The sequence below is a fragment of the Urocitellus parryii genome, chromosome 10 (genome assembly GCF_045843805.1).
Source record: "Urocitellus parryii isolate mUroPar1 chromosome 10, mUroPar1.hap1, whole genome shotgun sequence".
Classification (NCBI taxonomy): domain Eukaryota; kingdom Metazoa; phylum Chordata; class Mammalia; order Rodentia; family Sciuridae; genus Urocitellus; species Urocitellus parryii.
Window position 1 is genome coordinate 26,851,221 of NC_135540.1, and position 19,146 is coordinate 26,870,366.

At 33.3% G+C, this 19,146-nt stretch overlaps 1 protein-coding gene across 7 annotated transcripts in view; it reads left to right on the forward strand.

Annotated features, from left to right (window-relative positions):
- Arfip1 (ARF interacting protein 1) overlaps nt 1-19,146 on the forward strand; it is a 118,877-nt gene that overhangs the window by 72,423 nt on the left and 27,308 nt on the right. For 6 of the 7 annotated variants that reach the window (XM_026384715.2, XM_026384716.2, XM_026384719.2 and 3 more), the window contains 4 exons: nt 1,900-2,008; nt 6,830-6,925; nt 8,980-9,092; nt 15,061-15,282. In XM_026384715.2, coding sequence (XP_026240500.1) covers nt 1,900-2,008; nt 6,830-6,925; nt 8,980-9,092; nt 15,061-15,282 — 540 coding nt within the window. The remainder of the gene's footprint in view (nt 1-1,899; nt 2,009-6,829; nt 6,926-8,979; nt 9,093-15,060; nt 15,283-19,146) is intronic. The other variant, XM_026384721.2, reaches the window with a different exon arrangement.

A 19,146-nucleotide genomic window follows, 5' to 3' on the forward strand; every position in this document is an offset into this window, starting at 1 on the left:
TGTTTTTTTGTGTGTGCTTTAAGGTTGAGACATGGCCACACTTAGTTGCCAAGGCTGGCCAAAGTTTGTGATCCTCCTCAGCCTACCAAGTAGATGGGATTGATTACAGGTTTTGCCACTATACCCAGCTCCAAATTAGTATTCTTAAAGCAGTTCTTTCACCAAGTCAAGCAAATTGCTGCTCAAAATTTAGAATTTACTAATTCAATCAGGGTCAAAATTTCTACCTTAGTATTTTATCTGGTCTCCTAATTCTTTTACCCCCATTGACCATGGGAGCCTGGTTGCTGGCCTCCATGCTATGCCAGTAACGTGGCAGTGACTGCTCTGAGCTTCCTGCCTTCTCCTGGAATAGTTTTTATGATAGGGTGAGAATGTATTCTTCCTCTCTCTTGCCCCCTCCCTCTCTCCAACACTCCAAATCCTCCACAAATATATCTCATTCTAATTAAAAAGTGTAACTCCTCCCTTTGAGAAATATCCTCAACCCTGCTGTAGGCTCAGTGCTTTACCATTACATTAAAAGAGATATGATGGGTCTAAAATCTGTATAAAAATTAGCTTAGTCGTTAGGTAGATTTAATTTTAATTTGTCATGGTCTTCAAATTCCTGTGAAATTTTAACAAAAATAAATAGAAAAGTGATTTTTTTTCTTTTAGATTTAATGCCTTACTTCAGTTTAATTGCTTTGAAGTGCTAATCATGTAGATTGGCTAGGTTTTAATCTGCATTATTAATATATTTCCTTCCCATAGAGCTAGCAAACTGTAGCTTCAGTTTTAGTTTTTGGTGCTTTTAGGCACTTTTATCTTGACCTGTTTGCCTAACATTTACTAAGCCCTGAGATTTAATTTACAAGGTCTAGACAACATTTTTTCTAGCTAACTTGCTTTGTGTCTTTTTTAAAAGATATCTTTGTTTTTTATATGGTGCTAAGGATCAAACTCAGTGCCGCATAAGTGCTAGGTAAGCATTCTAACACTGAGCTAATCCTAGCCCCTGGTTTGTGCCTTTTAAATAACATTGTGCTCCTTGGCTTTCTATTCTTTTTAAATTGTAAAACTCACTGTGGAATATCATTTTTATTACAGTTAAACTAATTTATATTTAGGTTGACTGATATTAGTTTTTATAATATATATCTGAATTAAAGGAAATTTCTTTCCTTTACCTAGCCATGATTAAAATCAGAGAAACCCCCATTTACCTAACTCACCTTGGAATTGAGGGGAAATTAACATTGCACATGAATGATTTATTTATGTTGGACATTGACTAAGCTTATAATAATGATATATTTTTATATATACACTGGTGGGTGTCTAAAATTAGACATCATATTTTAGTGATTTGGGGGAGGGGGATGTACTGGGGATTGAACCCAGTGGTGCTCTACACCGAGCTATGTCTCCAGTCCTTTTTTTAAAAAATATTTTTTATTTTGAGATAGAGTCTCACTAAGTTGCTGAGAGCCTGACTGAGTTGCTGAGGCTGACCTAAAACTTGCAATCCTCCTGCCTCAGCCTTTCTAACTGCTGAGATTATAGGAATGTGCCACCACACCTAGTTAGTCATCTTAATTCTGTTCCTTAAAATAATATTCATGGTAGATTGGTAGTTTTAAAATTTTAAGCTGAATTTTAATATCTGCCTGCTGCTTACTTCCAGAATAAAGAAAGTATGTTATGTTTGATGTCCACTGTACCAATTAATAGCAAATCTTGCTATATTTGCTGCTGATTATATATCATTATAGAATGTCACGTCAGCATAAGGGAATACATAGAAGAGAGAAAAATAGTCTGAGATGTGATTAAAAGGGCACAATTAATTCTGAAGTGTTGTGTGGTATGGGATTTTTTACAAAGATTTTTTTCTTTTATTCAAATGTTACTAAGGATTTGAAGCGTTCATTACCATCTGGACTTGGTCTCTCAGAAACTCAAATTACATCTCATGGCTTTGACAGTACCAAAGAGGGGGTTATTGAAGCAGGAGCATATCAAGGTAAGAGCCCATATATTTGTAAAGATGGCTGGGATGGAGGAGGGGAGAAGATTACTGACTGCACTTCCATTAACAAAGAACAAGACTTGAGACCTTTAATTCTGTAATAAAACACTAATAAACACAATCCTTTTTCTCTTCAACTTAAGTATTTTAGGCTGTGTCTTAATAATCTTATATAAATTGGTCAATGTGCATATTTCCACTGTTAAAAATTGTTTTTTAAATACTGAAAAACTCAAAATTATATAAAAATGTAGATTTAGATTACTTTAGTTTGTAACCATAAAATTTATAACTATAAATATTGGTTTGTAGGAGTACATATTTCCTATATCAAAACATTAAAGTTCTCACCTAAAATAATTATCATGTAAGTAAAAGAAAAACCATGCACACTATTTGAATGTGAAAAAATACATTGTTTTCTTGACAGAGCTGTAGTTAAAGTAATCAATGTTCATGAAGTACACTAATTTTAATACTACCTTGTAATTTCATGAGATAAAAAATCTCCATGCTTTTGCAATACTTAGCCCTCTTGCACATAGTAATGTGCTATATTTTTAGTGTATTACTGGCCAATTCTTTATTCAAGAACAGTTTAGATTTTAAAATATATTCTTTGCTACTGGGTCCTAGAAATAGGCATTTAGGATAATCCAGTATAATATCCCCTGTCCTAGATTAGTGAAGTGAATAGACTATCTCATGGTTTCACTTTCTCTCTCTCTCTTTCTCTCTCTCTCTCTCTCTCTCTCTCTCCCTCTCTCTCTCTCCCCTCTCCCCCTCTCTCTCTGTTTTTAATGTTTATAAAAATAAAGCTATAAAAGGGAACAAGCTTATCAGTATCTTCACAGTATACACATAAGCCCTGCATACTATATGTAGACACGGTCTTAAAAAAAAAAATTCATCTCTGCATTTTTAAGCATAATGGCATTGTTATCTCTTTAGAGGTACAAGGGTTACTTTACATTAATTATTGTTTCTTTGTGGTATTGGGGATTGAACTCAGGATTGGGGATTGAACTCAGGGCCTTTAGCATACTATTCAAGTGCTTTACCACCCGCAGCCCCAGTTTCAAAACTTAAATGTCAGCATAGAATAAAAATTAATTTAATATTCAGATATTTTAAGTGTTTTCAATGAAATTATTTAGCTGACATTTGATTTAACCTTTTTCCCCTCAAGTGAAACAGGATTATTGAATAATTGAAATCAACTGGCCATTCTAATTGGCAGTGCATGAACATTAAAATGCTAGTCAGTTTCACTTACTTATAGATATACCCAATCCTTCAAATAGGAATTGAAAACGTGCTTCACACTGAGCATGGTGGCACATGCCTGTAATCCCAGTGGCTTGTGAGACTGAGGCAGGAGAATTGCAGGTTTGAGGCCAGCCTCAGCACCTTAATGAGGACATAAGCAATTTAGCAGGTCCCTGTCTCAGAATAAAAATGAAAAGGACTGGGAAAATGTGTTTCATATAAAGGCAGTAATTTGTCTCTTTGAACTGTGTTTATAAAACATTTCTTAACCTAAACTGCATTGTTGATCAGTGTTAAAAAGAGAATCAGAGCAAGATGTGGTGGCACATGCCTATAATCCCAGCTACTAGGGAGACTAAATAGGAGGATTGCAATTTGAAGGCCAGCCTGGACAACATATCAAGATTCTGGAGAGAGAGAGAGAGAGAAAGAATATCATGCTGCCATACTGGGATAAGTGGATCAGTTGAGTGTTTACTGGAAAGTGGTAGTTGTTTTGAGGGCCTCTTTGCCTGCCTCTCTCTCTCTTTCTCTCTTTCTCTCTTTCTCTCTCTCTTCCATACACACACAGACATATCTGTCTCACACACACTCTCTCTATATATGAATATGATAAAGAGCGACATAATGCTTATAATTTAGAAAATAAGTCTTATGAAAAATGTTAGATATTTTAGTGCTGTGTTAGCTCTGGAAGAATGAAAGATAACTTAGTGACTCTATTACGCAGAACAGTTACTATAAGAAGAATGTTAATAGGGCTGGGGCTGTAGCTCAATTGGTAGAGTGTCTGCTTAGCACGTGTGAAGCACTGGGTTTGATCCTCAGCACCATATAAAAATAAAATAAAGATATTGTGTCCATCTACTATAAAAATATTTTTTAAAAAGAAGAATATTAACAATGTACTTTCCCATTTATCACTATCTTTAGAAAGTTTAGAAGAAATTATACTTAAATTTAGCTTAAAATCAACAATTATTATTGAAATTTTCCTAACAACAAAGATGTGGCAGAATTAGTAATAGTGGAACTCATGAATAAATCAAAGCTCCTAAGAGTGACTTGTGCATCGTTTCTGGGTTTTGTTTTAATGGGGGTTTCAATCATTGAATCCATTTATTCCTTTCTTAGATTTCTGTTGTTGAGATGAAATGGAGCTAATTCCCCAAATTTAGTCAGTTAATAAGATCCTAGATTTTCTTTTGTTTTATTGATATTGGGGATTGATTGAACTTAGGGGCACTTAACCAGTGAGCCACATCCCTGCTCCTTTTTATATTTTACTTAGAGACAGGATCTCACTAAGTTGCTTAGGGCCTCGATAAGTTGCCGAGGCTGGCTTTTAACTTGCAATCCTCCTGCCTCAGACTCCCAAGCCGCTGGGATTACAGGCATGCACTACCATGCCGGCTGTTATTTTTAATGGGTATTGCTGAATGCTTTTGGTAACCCGTTTGGTAACTCTGGGTTAGTTTGAACTAGTTTAAAGGATTAGAATACTGAATACTAAAGATGCAAAGAGTGATAATTACCTTTGAAGGTAAAGCAAACAGCGGAAATCCCAATTACCTTAGCACAACGCCATGGTTTGCCATTTTAGTTTGGAAAGTTACATATATATATTACACATATCATGTTGTGTCATGGTACTATTTCTTGTGCAAGATTAATAAACTGTAATAACTAAAACTACAGCTCTGTTCCTGGGATCATCAAGACATGAACTATGGTAGTCTTCTTTTATTTAATGCTTCCTTATAATAGGAACCCTTGTGCCTTGGATAGTAGTGATATAGTCTTTGTTTAAAATGGTGGTCAGATTTGATAACCTATTAAAATGTCCTCCAACTCAGCAAGTAACTTATAATTAATGTTTTCTGCATTGAATCTAATAATGAAGATATCATAGTGTGGATTCAGAACATCTCAGTCTCTAATAAGAAACTGCTTTAATCTCTCTGAGCCCCATTTCTCTTACAGTTTAATTTGACAATTTGGCCTAGTTGATTTTCATCTCCCTTTCTAGTTTTAAATGTTATAGTACAACAGACTTTAGGGCACACATATCTCTCATTTTGAAATGTAGTGACAATATGTAGGCTTATTGCAAAAATGTGAGATCTAGTCCAAATTCAGAATGGTACTAGAATTGATAACTGTTTCTGTTGCGAGGCACAATAGTGCATGTTTATAATCCCAGCAGTTTGGAAGCTGAAACAGGAAGACTGCAAGTTCAAAGACAGCCTCAGCAACTTGGTGAGGCCCTAATCAACTTAGTGAGTCCTTTTCTCCAAAAAAAGGGATTGGTGGTGGTGTGGGGATATGGCTCAGTGATTAGGTGCCCCAATACCAAAAAAAAAGAAAAAAGAAAAAGAACTTACTGTGTCTGAAATATGTAGTTACCACTATTTTAAGTAAGGAAAGTGGTTATTGATTCTTTCTTAAGAAAATTTAGTTATGAATTTGATATATTATGTATTTTCCAGAGAACTAGGGAAGAACATTTACAGACATTAAATATTCTCAGCTATTTTTTTAAAACATCTTTTAAATGATTACTCCCTTTTCTTTGGTTTGCTACTTAGCATTAGCAATAATATTAAGTAGTCAGTATTTCTTATGCTGTGATGACAAGGCTCATAGATATTACATAATTTTCTACTAATATGTTCCTGGCACTATGTGGTAAACAGCCAGAATTTCATGCCGAGGGTCAGAATTTAAAACTGTGTTTCATTCAACAGTTTGTTTCCTCTGGTTATCAAACTTGATTGTGTTTAAAAATCAACTGGCTTTTAAAAAACAACATATGCCTGTTTCACTAATGATAACGATCACTAGATCTATAAAGTATCCCGATAATGTTTTAAAAACTATGGAAGTGGTGATCAGTCAGAAAATACATCAGCACTTCTGAAACTTCCAAGTCCTACAAAGGAACTAGGTACTGAGGATCTTGTGATAATAGGGATTCTGGTTCAGCAGATATGGGACAGGGCTTGAGATTTTGTGTTTCTAGATAGGCTTCCAGGTGACTTAATTGCTGTGGGTGCCCTGCATGACTCGAGTGAAGGACATAGTTCATTCACATTTCTGTAAGAGATATTAAAGCATTCTTTCATATCCCTGTGTGCCTTCGGATATTTACTTGAAAAGTTTTTCCTTCATTTTAAAGAGTAGCACATTATGAAGTATTTACTTCAGCTTTAAATCATTCAGCTGTGGAACTTTAATCACTTTCTATTAATTGGTTTTGAAAATAGCAGAGTCCAGGTGAAATAATCTTGTTTAGATATGATCTTGCCAAATTTCTTCATATAGGTATGTGTTTTGTTTGCTTTTTATAGTTTGATGAAAAATTTATATAAGAACTCCATTTAATATTAGTTCTTTTCTGAAAGAAAGCAAATATATTAATTCCAGTCATTAATCTCAGTGTTTTCGTATTTTAAAGGAAATAGCAATAAACCTAATTTCAAAATGTATAGTATGAGGAGGAGGAAAAGGATATTCACGGTTAAATGTCTGCCCTGCCCTTTTCAGGTTCCCCAGCACCACCTTTGCCATCTGTTCTGTCTCCTAGCAGGGTTGCAGCTAGTCGACTGGCGCAACAAGGAAGTGATTTAATTGTTCCTGCAGGTATTCACTGCACTGATTGGATAAAGCCTCCTTGCTACTGCTGAAGCTAAAACTCACTCAGTTTCATAATCACTTGCTTTGTGTTCTTAGGTGTGTGTTATTCTGGCTTTTTTGGTGGCTGCTGCTTTTTTAAAAACAATAGGGAAATAATCTTTCTAGCCATAGCCTATCTTTCTGGCTTTTCAAAGTAATTAAGCTGCATCTCACTGAAATTTAATCCTTTTAAAGGTTAGAATCATAGTAAAATGTGATTTGCTTTAAATCATTCTTTCTTTGCTCTGGGCAATATAGGTTCACTGACTGGATCCTAACCTTCCAGCTTTGCAGCTCTGTCCTGTTTTCAGTTAAACAAAAAAGGAAGTTTCAACAGTTGGGTGGTTATTATTGGGAACAGAATATTGGAAGTGGAAAAGATTTTGTCTTATTTTCTTCCTCAACTTACAAATAGTTTTCAGATTGCAATAAAATACTATACAATTTGCCAATTATGCCCAATTAAATAAAAAATCCTTGGGAAGGATTAACATCTTTGCATTTTAAATTTGCTCCGCACTTTAATGTTGCTGGACTATAGAAACAGGAAAAATGAATTCCATGTTTCTTTTGGTATGGAATGTTGACAATATTTTGTTTCTATGAGAATTTTGCAAATTCCTAAATGTGCTTGATTTTATATACTTTTCTCAGTCTTAGCTTGTGATAAAGCTGGGTTAAAGGTGGGCTGGCTATAGGAAGAAGAGAGAGAAGAAAATTGTTTTATTTCTCAGAGAGGGCTCCAACGCCAGACTTTGCACAGGTCAGGCAGGTGTTCTACCACTAATATACCCACCACCTCCCAGCCTTAATCCTAATTTTTAATAATTTAATTTTTTAAAACCATTTTTGTTTTAATTTTTTCCTTAGTGTTTCATTGTGCTTTTAAAAATTATTTTAAAGTTTCTATCCCAAGTCATTTATATTGTAAATGTTTATAAAACATTTTTTTCTACTATGAAAAATATTTTGTGATTAGAAATTGTATAGTGGTAGAGTTGCTTTTTTGTCATAAAATCTCAATTGCTGGGACAATATATCATCAGGACTTTCCAATGCCTTTATTAATTATACCCTTTTTTTTAAAGATTTTTGTGGGAGAGGCTCTTGAGGAAAAGGTACAGTGTAGGTCTTTTTTCAACTCAGCATATTACACTGGTGGTGAGATTTTTTTATTATTATTTAAATGAAATGTGTTTTTTTTTTACTGATGATATAAAAATTGTGCATTTTAAGGTGGTACCATGTGATCGATTTGATATATGTATTCATTGTGTAATGTTTAAGTCATATTAAACATATGTTCTTAAACATTTATCGTTCTTCATGGCGAAAACATTAATTTTTTAATGACTTTTTGAATCATTTTTTAAAATTTATCCAAAATCATAGCAACTGGTCTAAATAGTATATGCAGTGGAAGGAGGTCACTGTTAAGGATTTTCATTGACAAAAATAGTTTCTTTAAAGGGTCAGCAGGTTATAAGATAAGTTGTGAAAATTTTATTTTATGTGAAGAAAATAGCAACAATATAGAAAAGAAGGTTGATTGCAGCAGAGTTTTTTTTAAAAGATAACAGCTGGGCATGGTAGTGCATGCCTGTAATCCCAGCAGCTCCCAAGGCTGAGGCAAGAGGATCACAAGTTCAAAGCCAGCCTCAGCAACTTAGCCAGGCCCTAAGCAACTCAGCAAGACCCTGTCTCTAAATTAAATATAAAAAAGGGCTGGGGATGTGGCTCAGTGGTAAAGTGCCCTGGTTTCAATCCCTAGTACCAAAAACAACAACAACAACAAAAAAAAAAACACCCCAGACAGACAGACTACATGACATACATTTAAGTTTCATGGACAGAGGTGTTTTTAAGTGATCAGGAATTTCTAGTTCTACAATTTGTGAGAACCTTTTTATTTTTTAATTGTAAAGTAGTTTTAGTTGAATGGCATCAATATTTTGTTTTCTTTCTTTCCCTACTTGTCTTTATCTGGATGGTGCTTTTGTCTTTTTGTTATGATCATGCAGGTGGCCAACGAACACAGACAAAAAGTGGACCAGTAATTCTAGCAGATGAAATTAAAAATCCTGCAATGGAAAAGTTAGAACTTGTTAGAAAATGGAGTCTAAACACCTATAAGGTTTGTAATTTTTAAATTTTTCTTAAATAGGTCTAAGAATCTTCATTTATGTTTATTCAGATTATTATATTGCAATGTTATGAATATGAATATATAGAAAAGAATTTAACCATCTAAATTTGAAAGTACAATTAGAAAATTAAATGCTTGTTTTATTATCGGTCTTTACATATAATTTAAAATGTCAGTAAAAATAGTGAAAAGCTATTAAAATTCTTAACTGCCAAATAGTACATATTTGAAGAAATATACTTACTGCCTTGGGATTATTTAGCCATAGAGCTATTACAGATATATTTGCCCCCTCTGCCTTCCCCGCCCCTCTATTTTGGATACTTTATTTATTTTTAATTTTAAGAGACAGTGCTGCCCAGGATGGCCCCCAGCTCCTAGATCAAGTGTTCCTCCTTCCTCAACCTCCTGAGTAGCTGACTATAGGCATGTGCCAGGCCTTTTTTTTTTTTTTAATACTTTATAGTAACCAAAGATTGGGAAAGCATATTAATTCTCTAAGGTTTGAAATTCTTGTATCTTCTTATAATTACTAAGTGTTAGCCATAGGTAGCACAGTAAATTTATTAGGTTTTAAAATTTTATCCACATTGTTATTGCATAGCTTGAGTATTTGGTTATTTTCCTTATGTTCTCCATAAAATAAATAAGCAAATTACTTAATCTATAATATATTTCATGTATTATAAATAGCCCAAGCCCTAAATTCACTTAGTAATTTTGAAAACTCAACGTGGATAGGGTACTAAATTCATGGAACAGGTAAGTGGCTGAAAGCCCCAGCAACTTAGGTTGGAGCATGAGCCACACTCTGAGTTGTGAATTGTTTGTCAATCTGTTGGTTGGCAGTTCAGGAATCATGTGTTTCTTTATACAGTTGATCTCTTCTCTGTGTCTTCTTAAAACAGTGAATTTATTTTTTCAGTTAATTATTTTTTAAATGTTTTGAAATCCTCAACAAAATTATACAGTTTTTCTGCAGATGGTAAACGTGCCCTGAAACATGCTATGTTTAACCCATAACTTCCAGAAGTTACTTAGCTTGGGACAGTGTAGAAGCTGAGAAATGCCAGTGATGCCTGCTTATGCAGGGCATTCTCTTAAGTCATTGCTCTGTTTTCAAAGATTGGAATTACCCTATTCCTTCGTATCACAACTGCTTACCCAATATTCACAGATGTCTCCTCCATCTTCTTACTGATCCCACATATTCAGTCGGCCATTAAATCCTATGGATTCTGCCTCCTTAGTTTTCCATCATGTTTTCCTCTTTTCTGCATCCCAGCCTTCACAGCCATTGTTTTGTCTTTGTTACACAAACTATCCCCCCACTCCACCCTTCCTGTAATAACTTCTCAACAAATTCTCTTGGACTACATCTGCCTAATGTGGTCACTGTTGCTTTAACATCCTTCAGCCAATCCCCAGTTGTCTTCAGAATGGCATGAATCTGACCCTGTCTACTTTTCCAACTTTTTCTACTCCTCTTTTCTGTCTATGGATCCTATCCATACCAAATTACCCAAAGATTTCCTTAAGCAATCTATGCTTTCTAATACTTGAGTAACTTCATTTATGATGCTTATCTGCTGACTTCATGGGATTCCCCTTTATTTCACTTGTTTCTTTCATACCAGACTAAACTCCATTTATTTATTCATTTATTTATTAAATATAGTTCCTTTGAACCCTCCTCTCATTTCATTTGTTTTTTTTCTTGTTCCTTTTCTAATTGTTCCTATTTGTGAATGTTATGTGTTCCTTTTCTTCCATTTATTACTTCTACACTAATCTGAGTTGAATCGTTATTAAGATTCTACATTTGTCTCATAATATTAATATTATGTAGATTCTACATTTATCCTTTCCTGAAATTTATATAAATGAAAATGACCAGTATTTAAAATGTGGTGCATATGGTATACTATGGGAAGGAGGTGTTGTGTTTTTTTAATGAAAAATTCTCATCAGAACTTAATTTGGATATTCCAATTTAGGTCACAAGAGAAAAAGAGGGTTCTAACTCAAATGATTTTTTGGAGCTTGTTGCCCCGTGTGTCTAGGCTGACAAACAGCTCTCAACCAAAGCTCAGGGTAAAATGACCTGTTGGGTCTATATGATTCTCTTTGTTCTCTTTTACACCTTTTTGATCTAAATTGTACCTGTTATTGGGTATTCATTGTTATGGATAATGCTTTAGGAACTTGTTCTGATTGGGTGGATTTGGGACAATGATTGTTATCCATATTATTTCTTTTTTTAAATATTTTTTAGTTGTCAATGAATCTTTATTTTATTTATTTATATGCGGTGCTGAGAATCAAACCCAGTGCCTCACACATGCTAGGCAAGCTCTCTACCACTGAGCTTCCACCTCAGCCTCTGTATATTATTCTTGAATAACTTGATTCGGTTCATGACTTTGATCTTCGTGCTTTCATGATTTCTGTCTTTAATTTCTTCTGTCCTTTAGAAATACTCCAAGGCTTTTGTCAAAAAGAAGATCTAGTTCTTCATTTGTTCATTGTTAATTTCAGCCCCAAGACCAGGCTGGTAATTAAAAGCCAGCTAATGTAATAGGAGTAATTTTGAGTTCAGCTCTTGAACCCATCTTTTGAAGCATTATTTTAATCTACCTGATTTTATTCATAAAATTCAAATCCAGAATTTATTTTATTCTTCTCATCTGTAGAAACAATTGTAAATAATAAGCTATTTTATGTTGTTTCGTCTTTTGTTTTTCCTCGTCTACAATAGAGTACTTTTTGAAGTCTTTTTTTAACATTAATCTTAGTTTCAGCATTTAGAGCTGTTTGATTCTTTCCTAAATATTAAAAATTTTTTTAAGATATTTAAGAATTTTCCATTTTTATTCATACTCTTATTAATTAATCTTTGTTGTCTTTAAGGCAGTATCTTTTAAACTCCCTTGTAAACTGCCTGTTTTTCTTGTCATATTCATTCATTTATTGGTTGGCCTATTTTCCCTGTTCAAGTTCCTTTGATGCTCCCTTCGCTATATTTCATTGCAATAACCTTCTTAAAATCTGTTGTTGCTCTGTATTTCTTCTTTTGCTTGCACTTAAATGTCTTTATTTTTTAGCATTTGAAAAAAGCTCTTGGTGCTATTTAAATACTCTTGCACAGTCACTATCTTGTAAGTTCATGCAGTAACATGCAGGGTAATTTTCACACCATGTGTCACTTTATTTCATCTGTCCTGCTCCAACTGGGAGATCTACATGGGTCAGTAATTGACTTTGCTCTTTTCTTCTACCCCTTTAACTTAGCTTCATTTGGAAGCTGTTATCTTCAAAATGAATTCTTAATTTATATGGGACTACCAGCTCATTACAAATAATCTCCATTTTCAAGGACTTTAACAAAGGATAGAGAACTTAGATTCTTAATTTTGTTTTATTTTAGACTTCCTCCATAGTATATAGTAGTCTACAAATTTTCATTTTAATATCAGTATACATTAGAAATTGATTTAAATAAAAATTCACTCTTTAGGGATTATGTAAAAAACTCCTTTTGAGACCCTAATGAGTGGCACAATGCCTAACAGCTTTATATCTTCTCACTACAACTTTCTTCACAAAGCTGCCTGTAGGCCAGTATAGTATTCTTATTTCCAGATTATTTAATTTTTTAAAGAGTATATGATTACCTTTATTGGAATATAGGTTCTGTAAGGTCAGTTTCAAAACTTGTTTCAGGTGTCCAGATTTACCTTAATTTGCCTCATATCAGTATCTCACTGCCCTAGCTTTCTGGAAACAAGCAAACAAAAACATTTCCTCATTAAACCTTTGGCCCTCCTACCTTTCTGTAACTGTTATTTCTGGGGGAAGAAAATGGCCACTCAAAATAACAGGTGACATTTCTTTGGTTTTGCCCAGTTTATGAATCTACTTTAATGGACTTTGGCTTCTTAACTTTCAACAGATACTAATCTGGGCTGCTATGGAAGGAACCACATGCTTTGGTTTGGGAATAAATTCAGTGTCTCTGATAGGGAACATCCTGGTCTAGAAGAAAAGTGTGAGAATGAGTGACCTAGCTCTTTTATGTTATTACCATTTCAAGCAATTATTTCTTGCTGATTTTTTTTCCTCCTTAAAATCATCATGTCTCCTCCAATTAAACTTTTCTCTTTATGTGATTTTCATCTCATAGGACAGTTTTGTATGTTTTTCCAGTAATAGTGTTATTTCTCTTCTATTCTTAACCTGTACTTTTTTTTTCTTTTTCTTTTTTTCTTCCCTTTAGTTCTGGGGTACTCTAGCACTGAGCTACATCCCTAGACCTTTTGATTTTTCATTTTGAGATACAGTATTGCTGAGTTGCTCAGACTGGCCTTCATCTTGGGATCCTCCTTCCTCAGCCTCTGAGGTAGCTGGGATTATAGGCATGTTCCCCCATACCTGGTTATTATACTTTTTTATTATAATTTTTCTATGTAGTTAAGAATTTTTCTACTTTTTAAGAAAAGAATTCCTTTAAAAAAAAAAAGTTTGTTCCTAAAGATCCTTAGTTGATGAAAAAAGAGAATGTGTCAGGAAATTAGTTTTAATTTTAAATGGAAAAATATATGATTAGCAGGTTTATGTATATTGACAAAAGGGCTTAAGATATTTTAATAGAAAAGAAACATTCAGAGTATTTTATATGTAACAGAATAATTTCATATTTATTCCAAACATTTTATGTTTGATTATATGTTTAAAGTTGAGTTTAGAATTTAGAATACTCAAAACTATTGATAGATGCCTATTTAATGGGATTAAAGGAAAAGGGAATTTACCTTTTATTTTATGCATTGTTTTAATTTCTAAAACAAACATTAATTCTATAATCAAACCTTTGAAAAACATAATAAAGAGCAAATTTTTAAATTATGATACTATATTTTTAGAATATTTTTGGTAAGTTTTAATGGTGAATATGTTGATACGCTACACAGTTACCTTTAAAATGTATTATTGAATGATGAAAGCCTTATCATAATTTTCTATTTCCATCAAAAATTGTTACTTGGAGGGGCTGGAGTTGTGGCCCAGTGGTAGAGCGCTTGCCTAGCATGTGTGAGGTACTGGGTTCGATTCTCAGCACCACATACAAATAAATAAAATAAAGGTCCATCAACAACTAAAAAATATTTTTTAAAAAATTGTTACTTGGAAACTTATTTTCATGTGCTTTGAAATTAAATACATTTTAAAACATTTTAGGTTTTTATATCTTCTGTATTATTATTTCAAGTGTAGAATAGAATAACATAATTAAACATCATGCTAAGTAAAAGGAGAACTCAGTAATCTGTAATTTCCCTCTTTTTCTCTTTCCCCTCCTCCTGCTTCCTTCCCTTTTCATTCTTCCTTCTTTCCCTTCATTCCTACTTTATACACTCATACACAAGAACTACATATGGGGAAGACAGACTAAAACAAAGCCTTTGAAACCCAATAAGAGCATAGAATTTTGGTATTATTCTTAAAACAATGCCAACTATCTCTATTGTGTCCAATAATTTATCCAAACTTAAATGTGAGAATTCATCTGACAGTATATAAATTAGATGAATCTTAAAACTTCTTCTGATTAGTAATAGTTTTTAGACATGTCTGGTAAATTTGCTCTGTGTCCTGATAAATTGCTAAACGGCTGGCAACTTTCGGTTTGTTAGGTTAGTTTACTTGAAATTAAAAATACAAAAGACGGGCTGGGGCTGTAAGTCAGTGGCAGAGAGTTTGCCCAGCATGTGGGTTCGATCCTCAGCACCACATAAAAATAAATAGATAAAATAAAGTCATGATGTCCATCTACAACTACAAAAACAAAAACAAAAAGACTTATGCTACATGTTTAGCATTTGTATTTTGGATTGCTATATTTGTTTTTCCTTTTCTCTCTCCCTCTCCTAAACAAAGTACATCTTTCCATTTTTAGTGTACTCGACAAATTATCTCTGAGAAGCTAGGCCGTGGCTCAAGAACTGTGGATCTTGAACTTGAAGCTCAGATTGATATATTAAGAGATAACAAGAAAAAATATGAAAACATTCTAAGACTGGCTCAGACATTGTCAACCCAGCTTTTCCAGATGGTGCACACCCAAAGGCAACTTGGAGATGCTTTTGCTGACCTGAGTTTGAAGTCTCTAGAACTCCATGTAAGATTATTTAAAATAGCTATTAGAGGTGGAGGAAAATGTTAATGGGAATAGTCCAAGAGGTGATTTGTTACATTTATGATTTGCTGAATTCTTAATACAGTTGGAGTTTGGGTTTTGGGGATTGAACCTAGGGCCTTGTGCATGCTAGACCACTGGTCTACAGCCCCAGCTTTATATAATTGAAATTTTGAGACATTCTTTTAAGGTATTTCATGTAATTTTTTAAGACTGTCCAACTAACTTTAGTCAACATAGTAATCCATTTGTAACCTAGACTGTATGTCAGCTGGAGGTTTTCGGAAAATGGAACTTTGGTAAGAGAGAAGGAAAGATATTCAAGCAGCCTAGAAAGAAGTCATGTGTGTTTTGGTTTTGTTGTAGTTGTTTTTGTTTTGTTTTTCGGTGTGGGCATATCTTGTGATCTCTTTTATGTCTAGGTGTTTTTGTTTTTTTGTTTCTTACTTGAAGCTTTCTGATACAGACATCCCTTAACTACAAACTTCTAACTTGAAGAATTCAATAAGTTAAAACATTAAATCCCTTTGTCCTAAAACCTTGGACAACAAAATTTGGCTTCAGATCACAATAATGAAAAATACTGAAACTCAATTTTGACTAAGCCATTAAACAGACAGAAATAGTATTTGGGAAACTGAATGTAATAACAGCTACAATTACTGAGTACACGATTTAAATGGAACAGACTAGGTACTTTATATTTATTACATGTATCTGAAATAAATGGGACCAGAAGTATTTGAGATTTGGGAATTTTTCAGATTTTTGGAATACATGCATAGTGTACCAGTTGAGTATCCCTAATCTGAAAATGTAAAATACAAAATGTTCCCAGATCTTTTTTTTTGCAGTGCTAGGGTTCAAACCCAGGACTTCATGCATGCAAAGCAAACACTTTACCACTGAACTTAAAGAGCTACATCCCCTTCCCCAAAATCAAAAAAGTTTTGAATATTATGTAATTTAGCTACATGGAAGTAATTTTGGCACAGATATTGCATGCAGAGAAGGCAAATTTGTATGTAGTATATCTGTTCCACAGATATGTTCCAGAATTTTATAATATAATATATTTAGATGTAATTCATGTACCATAGTTTATCCTTACAAAGTTGCATTCAGAAAGTAGGCATTTATAAAAATCATTTTTATGTCCTTTAAGAGATTTTTGTTTTTTCTGCTCAGTACATTCAAAAGGATGTGCATCGATCACCACTATCAAATTCCAGAACATTTTCTCATCCCAGAATGAAAATGCACATCCATTCTTTACTTCCTTTGGTTCCTGACAAGCATTAATCTATTTTATGTCTCTGTGGAATGACATATTATGGACATTTGATATAAATGGGATTATATAATATGTAACCTTTTGAGTCTGACATTCTAACTTTTATTTTCTTTATCCCCCCCCCCCCCGTGGAATTGCTGGGTTATGTGGTAGTTCTTTTTTTACATTTTTCTAGGAACCTCCATGCTACATACCATAGTTGATATAGTAATTTATCTTCCCACCAGTGGTGTATAAGAGCTCTCTTTTGTCCACATCCTTACCAGCATTTCTGTGTGGGGTTGTTTGTTTTGTTTTTTGCTTATAGTATTTCTAACTGGGGTGAGATGATAACTCGTGGTTTTGATTTACATCTCCTTGATAGTGATGTTGCCCATTTTTTCCATGTACTCCTTGGCCATTTGCATCTTGTCTTTTGAGAAATGTCTGTTCAGATCGTTTGGCCATTTTTTAATTGGATTAGTTGGGTGATGGTGTTATTGTTTTACGTTCCTCATATATTCTGAATTTTAATCCCTTGGCAAATATAGAATTTCTCTTATTCTATAGGTTTTCTTTTTGTTGATGGTTTCCTTTTCTTAGTGTTTTAATTTGATATAATGCCATTTGTCTCATTTTGCTTTTCAGATCTTATTTAAAATATTTTCTATACTGGTGTCTTAAAAGTGTTTCTCCTATAGTTTCTGCTAGTAGTTTCTTAGTTTCAGGAGGTCTTTGATACATTTTGAGTTGATTTTTGTATATGATAAGAGATAGAGGTCTAGGTTCATTCTTCTGCATATGGATATCCAGTTTTTCCAGTACCACTTATTGAGGAGACTGATGTTTTCCCAATATGTTTTTGAGGCCTTTGTCAATGATCATTTGGCTTAGATATATGGATTTATTTCTAGTTCTTCAGTTCTGTTGGTCTGTGTGTCAGTTTGTATACTGGTACATGGTATTTAGAAATTAAATTTTTAATTCTAGTAATTGCATTAACCTTCTATCTTAAGTAGCAGATTAGAACTACAGCCCTACTCCTGATGTAAATATGCTTGATTATTTTATGTTTATTTGTAATTGCTAAAACAACTTATAATAATATATAAAATATCCCTATCTAACTGAGAATACTAAGAATTGTCAGCAACTCAAGTTTGAGTCATACTCTTATTTTCAGTGCCAAAAGTTTATTTACTTATAATGTATATACATAAGTATATTCATTTCTTTCTAATTATTGTGTTCTAATTATTTTATATAATTTATAAATACTATACTGCTATATATATACTACTATAGCTTATGTGCCTTATTATAAAAAATTAGCTTTTTATTTTAGCCGGTTGAAGTTTTCAAATTATACATTAAAATCTTAAGTATTTGTTTTTGTTGTTCATAGTAGTGGGGATTCAGCCCAAGGCCTTGTATGCTCTAGGCAAGAGCTCTCCCACTAGCTACATCTGCAATTCTAAAATCTTAAGTTATAAACACATTTCCCAGAATTACAGGTGGGATTTATATTCATGAAATAAAACAGTGTCACTCTACTCTTCCTCCCTGCTTTGTATTTAGGCCCATTGTTCTCATGTGTAAATTTAGGATTCCAAATTCTATTATATAATTTTTCAATTTGCTGAAATTTCATCTTCCTATGATTTTGTTTGTTTGTTTATAAAAGAATAGCTCTCTAGGTTATATACATCTTCCTGTGGTTAAATTGGGGTTGTGGCATTTTGAAGGTTTAATGTATAATTGTGGGTATTGAGAACTTTTTAGAAATGAACACAGTACTACAGGGAGGGGTATCGTGTAATGATACATAGTTTGTTGTACAGTGAGTAGAAAGGGTCCTTTTATCCACTATTGAATTTATCTAACTTCCATATTTTTCATCCTTTTATTTGTTGATTTTTGAATTTTGCCCTTTTTAATGAATATCAAAGGAAATAGAGTTGTAATATGTTCTATTAACATTTTCTTTTTTGTGGAGGGCAGTACTAGGGATTAGATTAGGGGCACTTATCTCTGAGTTCCCAGTCCTTTTTATTTTTTGATTTAGGGCCTCTCTGAATGGCCCAGGCTGACCTTGAATTTACCATTCTCCTGCCCCAGCTTCCCAAGTTGCTAGGAGTTGCTTGGATTACTGATATCTGCCACTGTCTCTGGCATGTTAATATTTTCTAAAAGTTATAAAATTGTTTTGTCCTGTACTCTTCTATTTCCAGTAACATTTATTTAGACTTTATGTATAATCTAGCTTATAGAAACTTGTCACAAATTTTCAGCTGTCCTACCTTTCATTTTAGTTTTTACATGTACTAATTGTCATTCTTTTAATGTAATCCTATATCTACCAATATTTGCAATCAAAGTCTATACAGTTTTGAAAACCAAACCCAGTGTAAAGAGTTGCATGGATCTAGTTTAAATAGAAAATACTTTTCGCATAAGAAAAATAATTTTAGTTAGTTTTTTTTTCAGGTGAAATTGAGAAATGTTTTATAATTAACTGGAGAATTCTCAAGATGAAGATTTATCATACAATAAAACATGATCTTTTGGAGTTG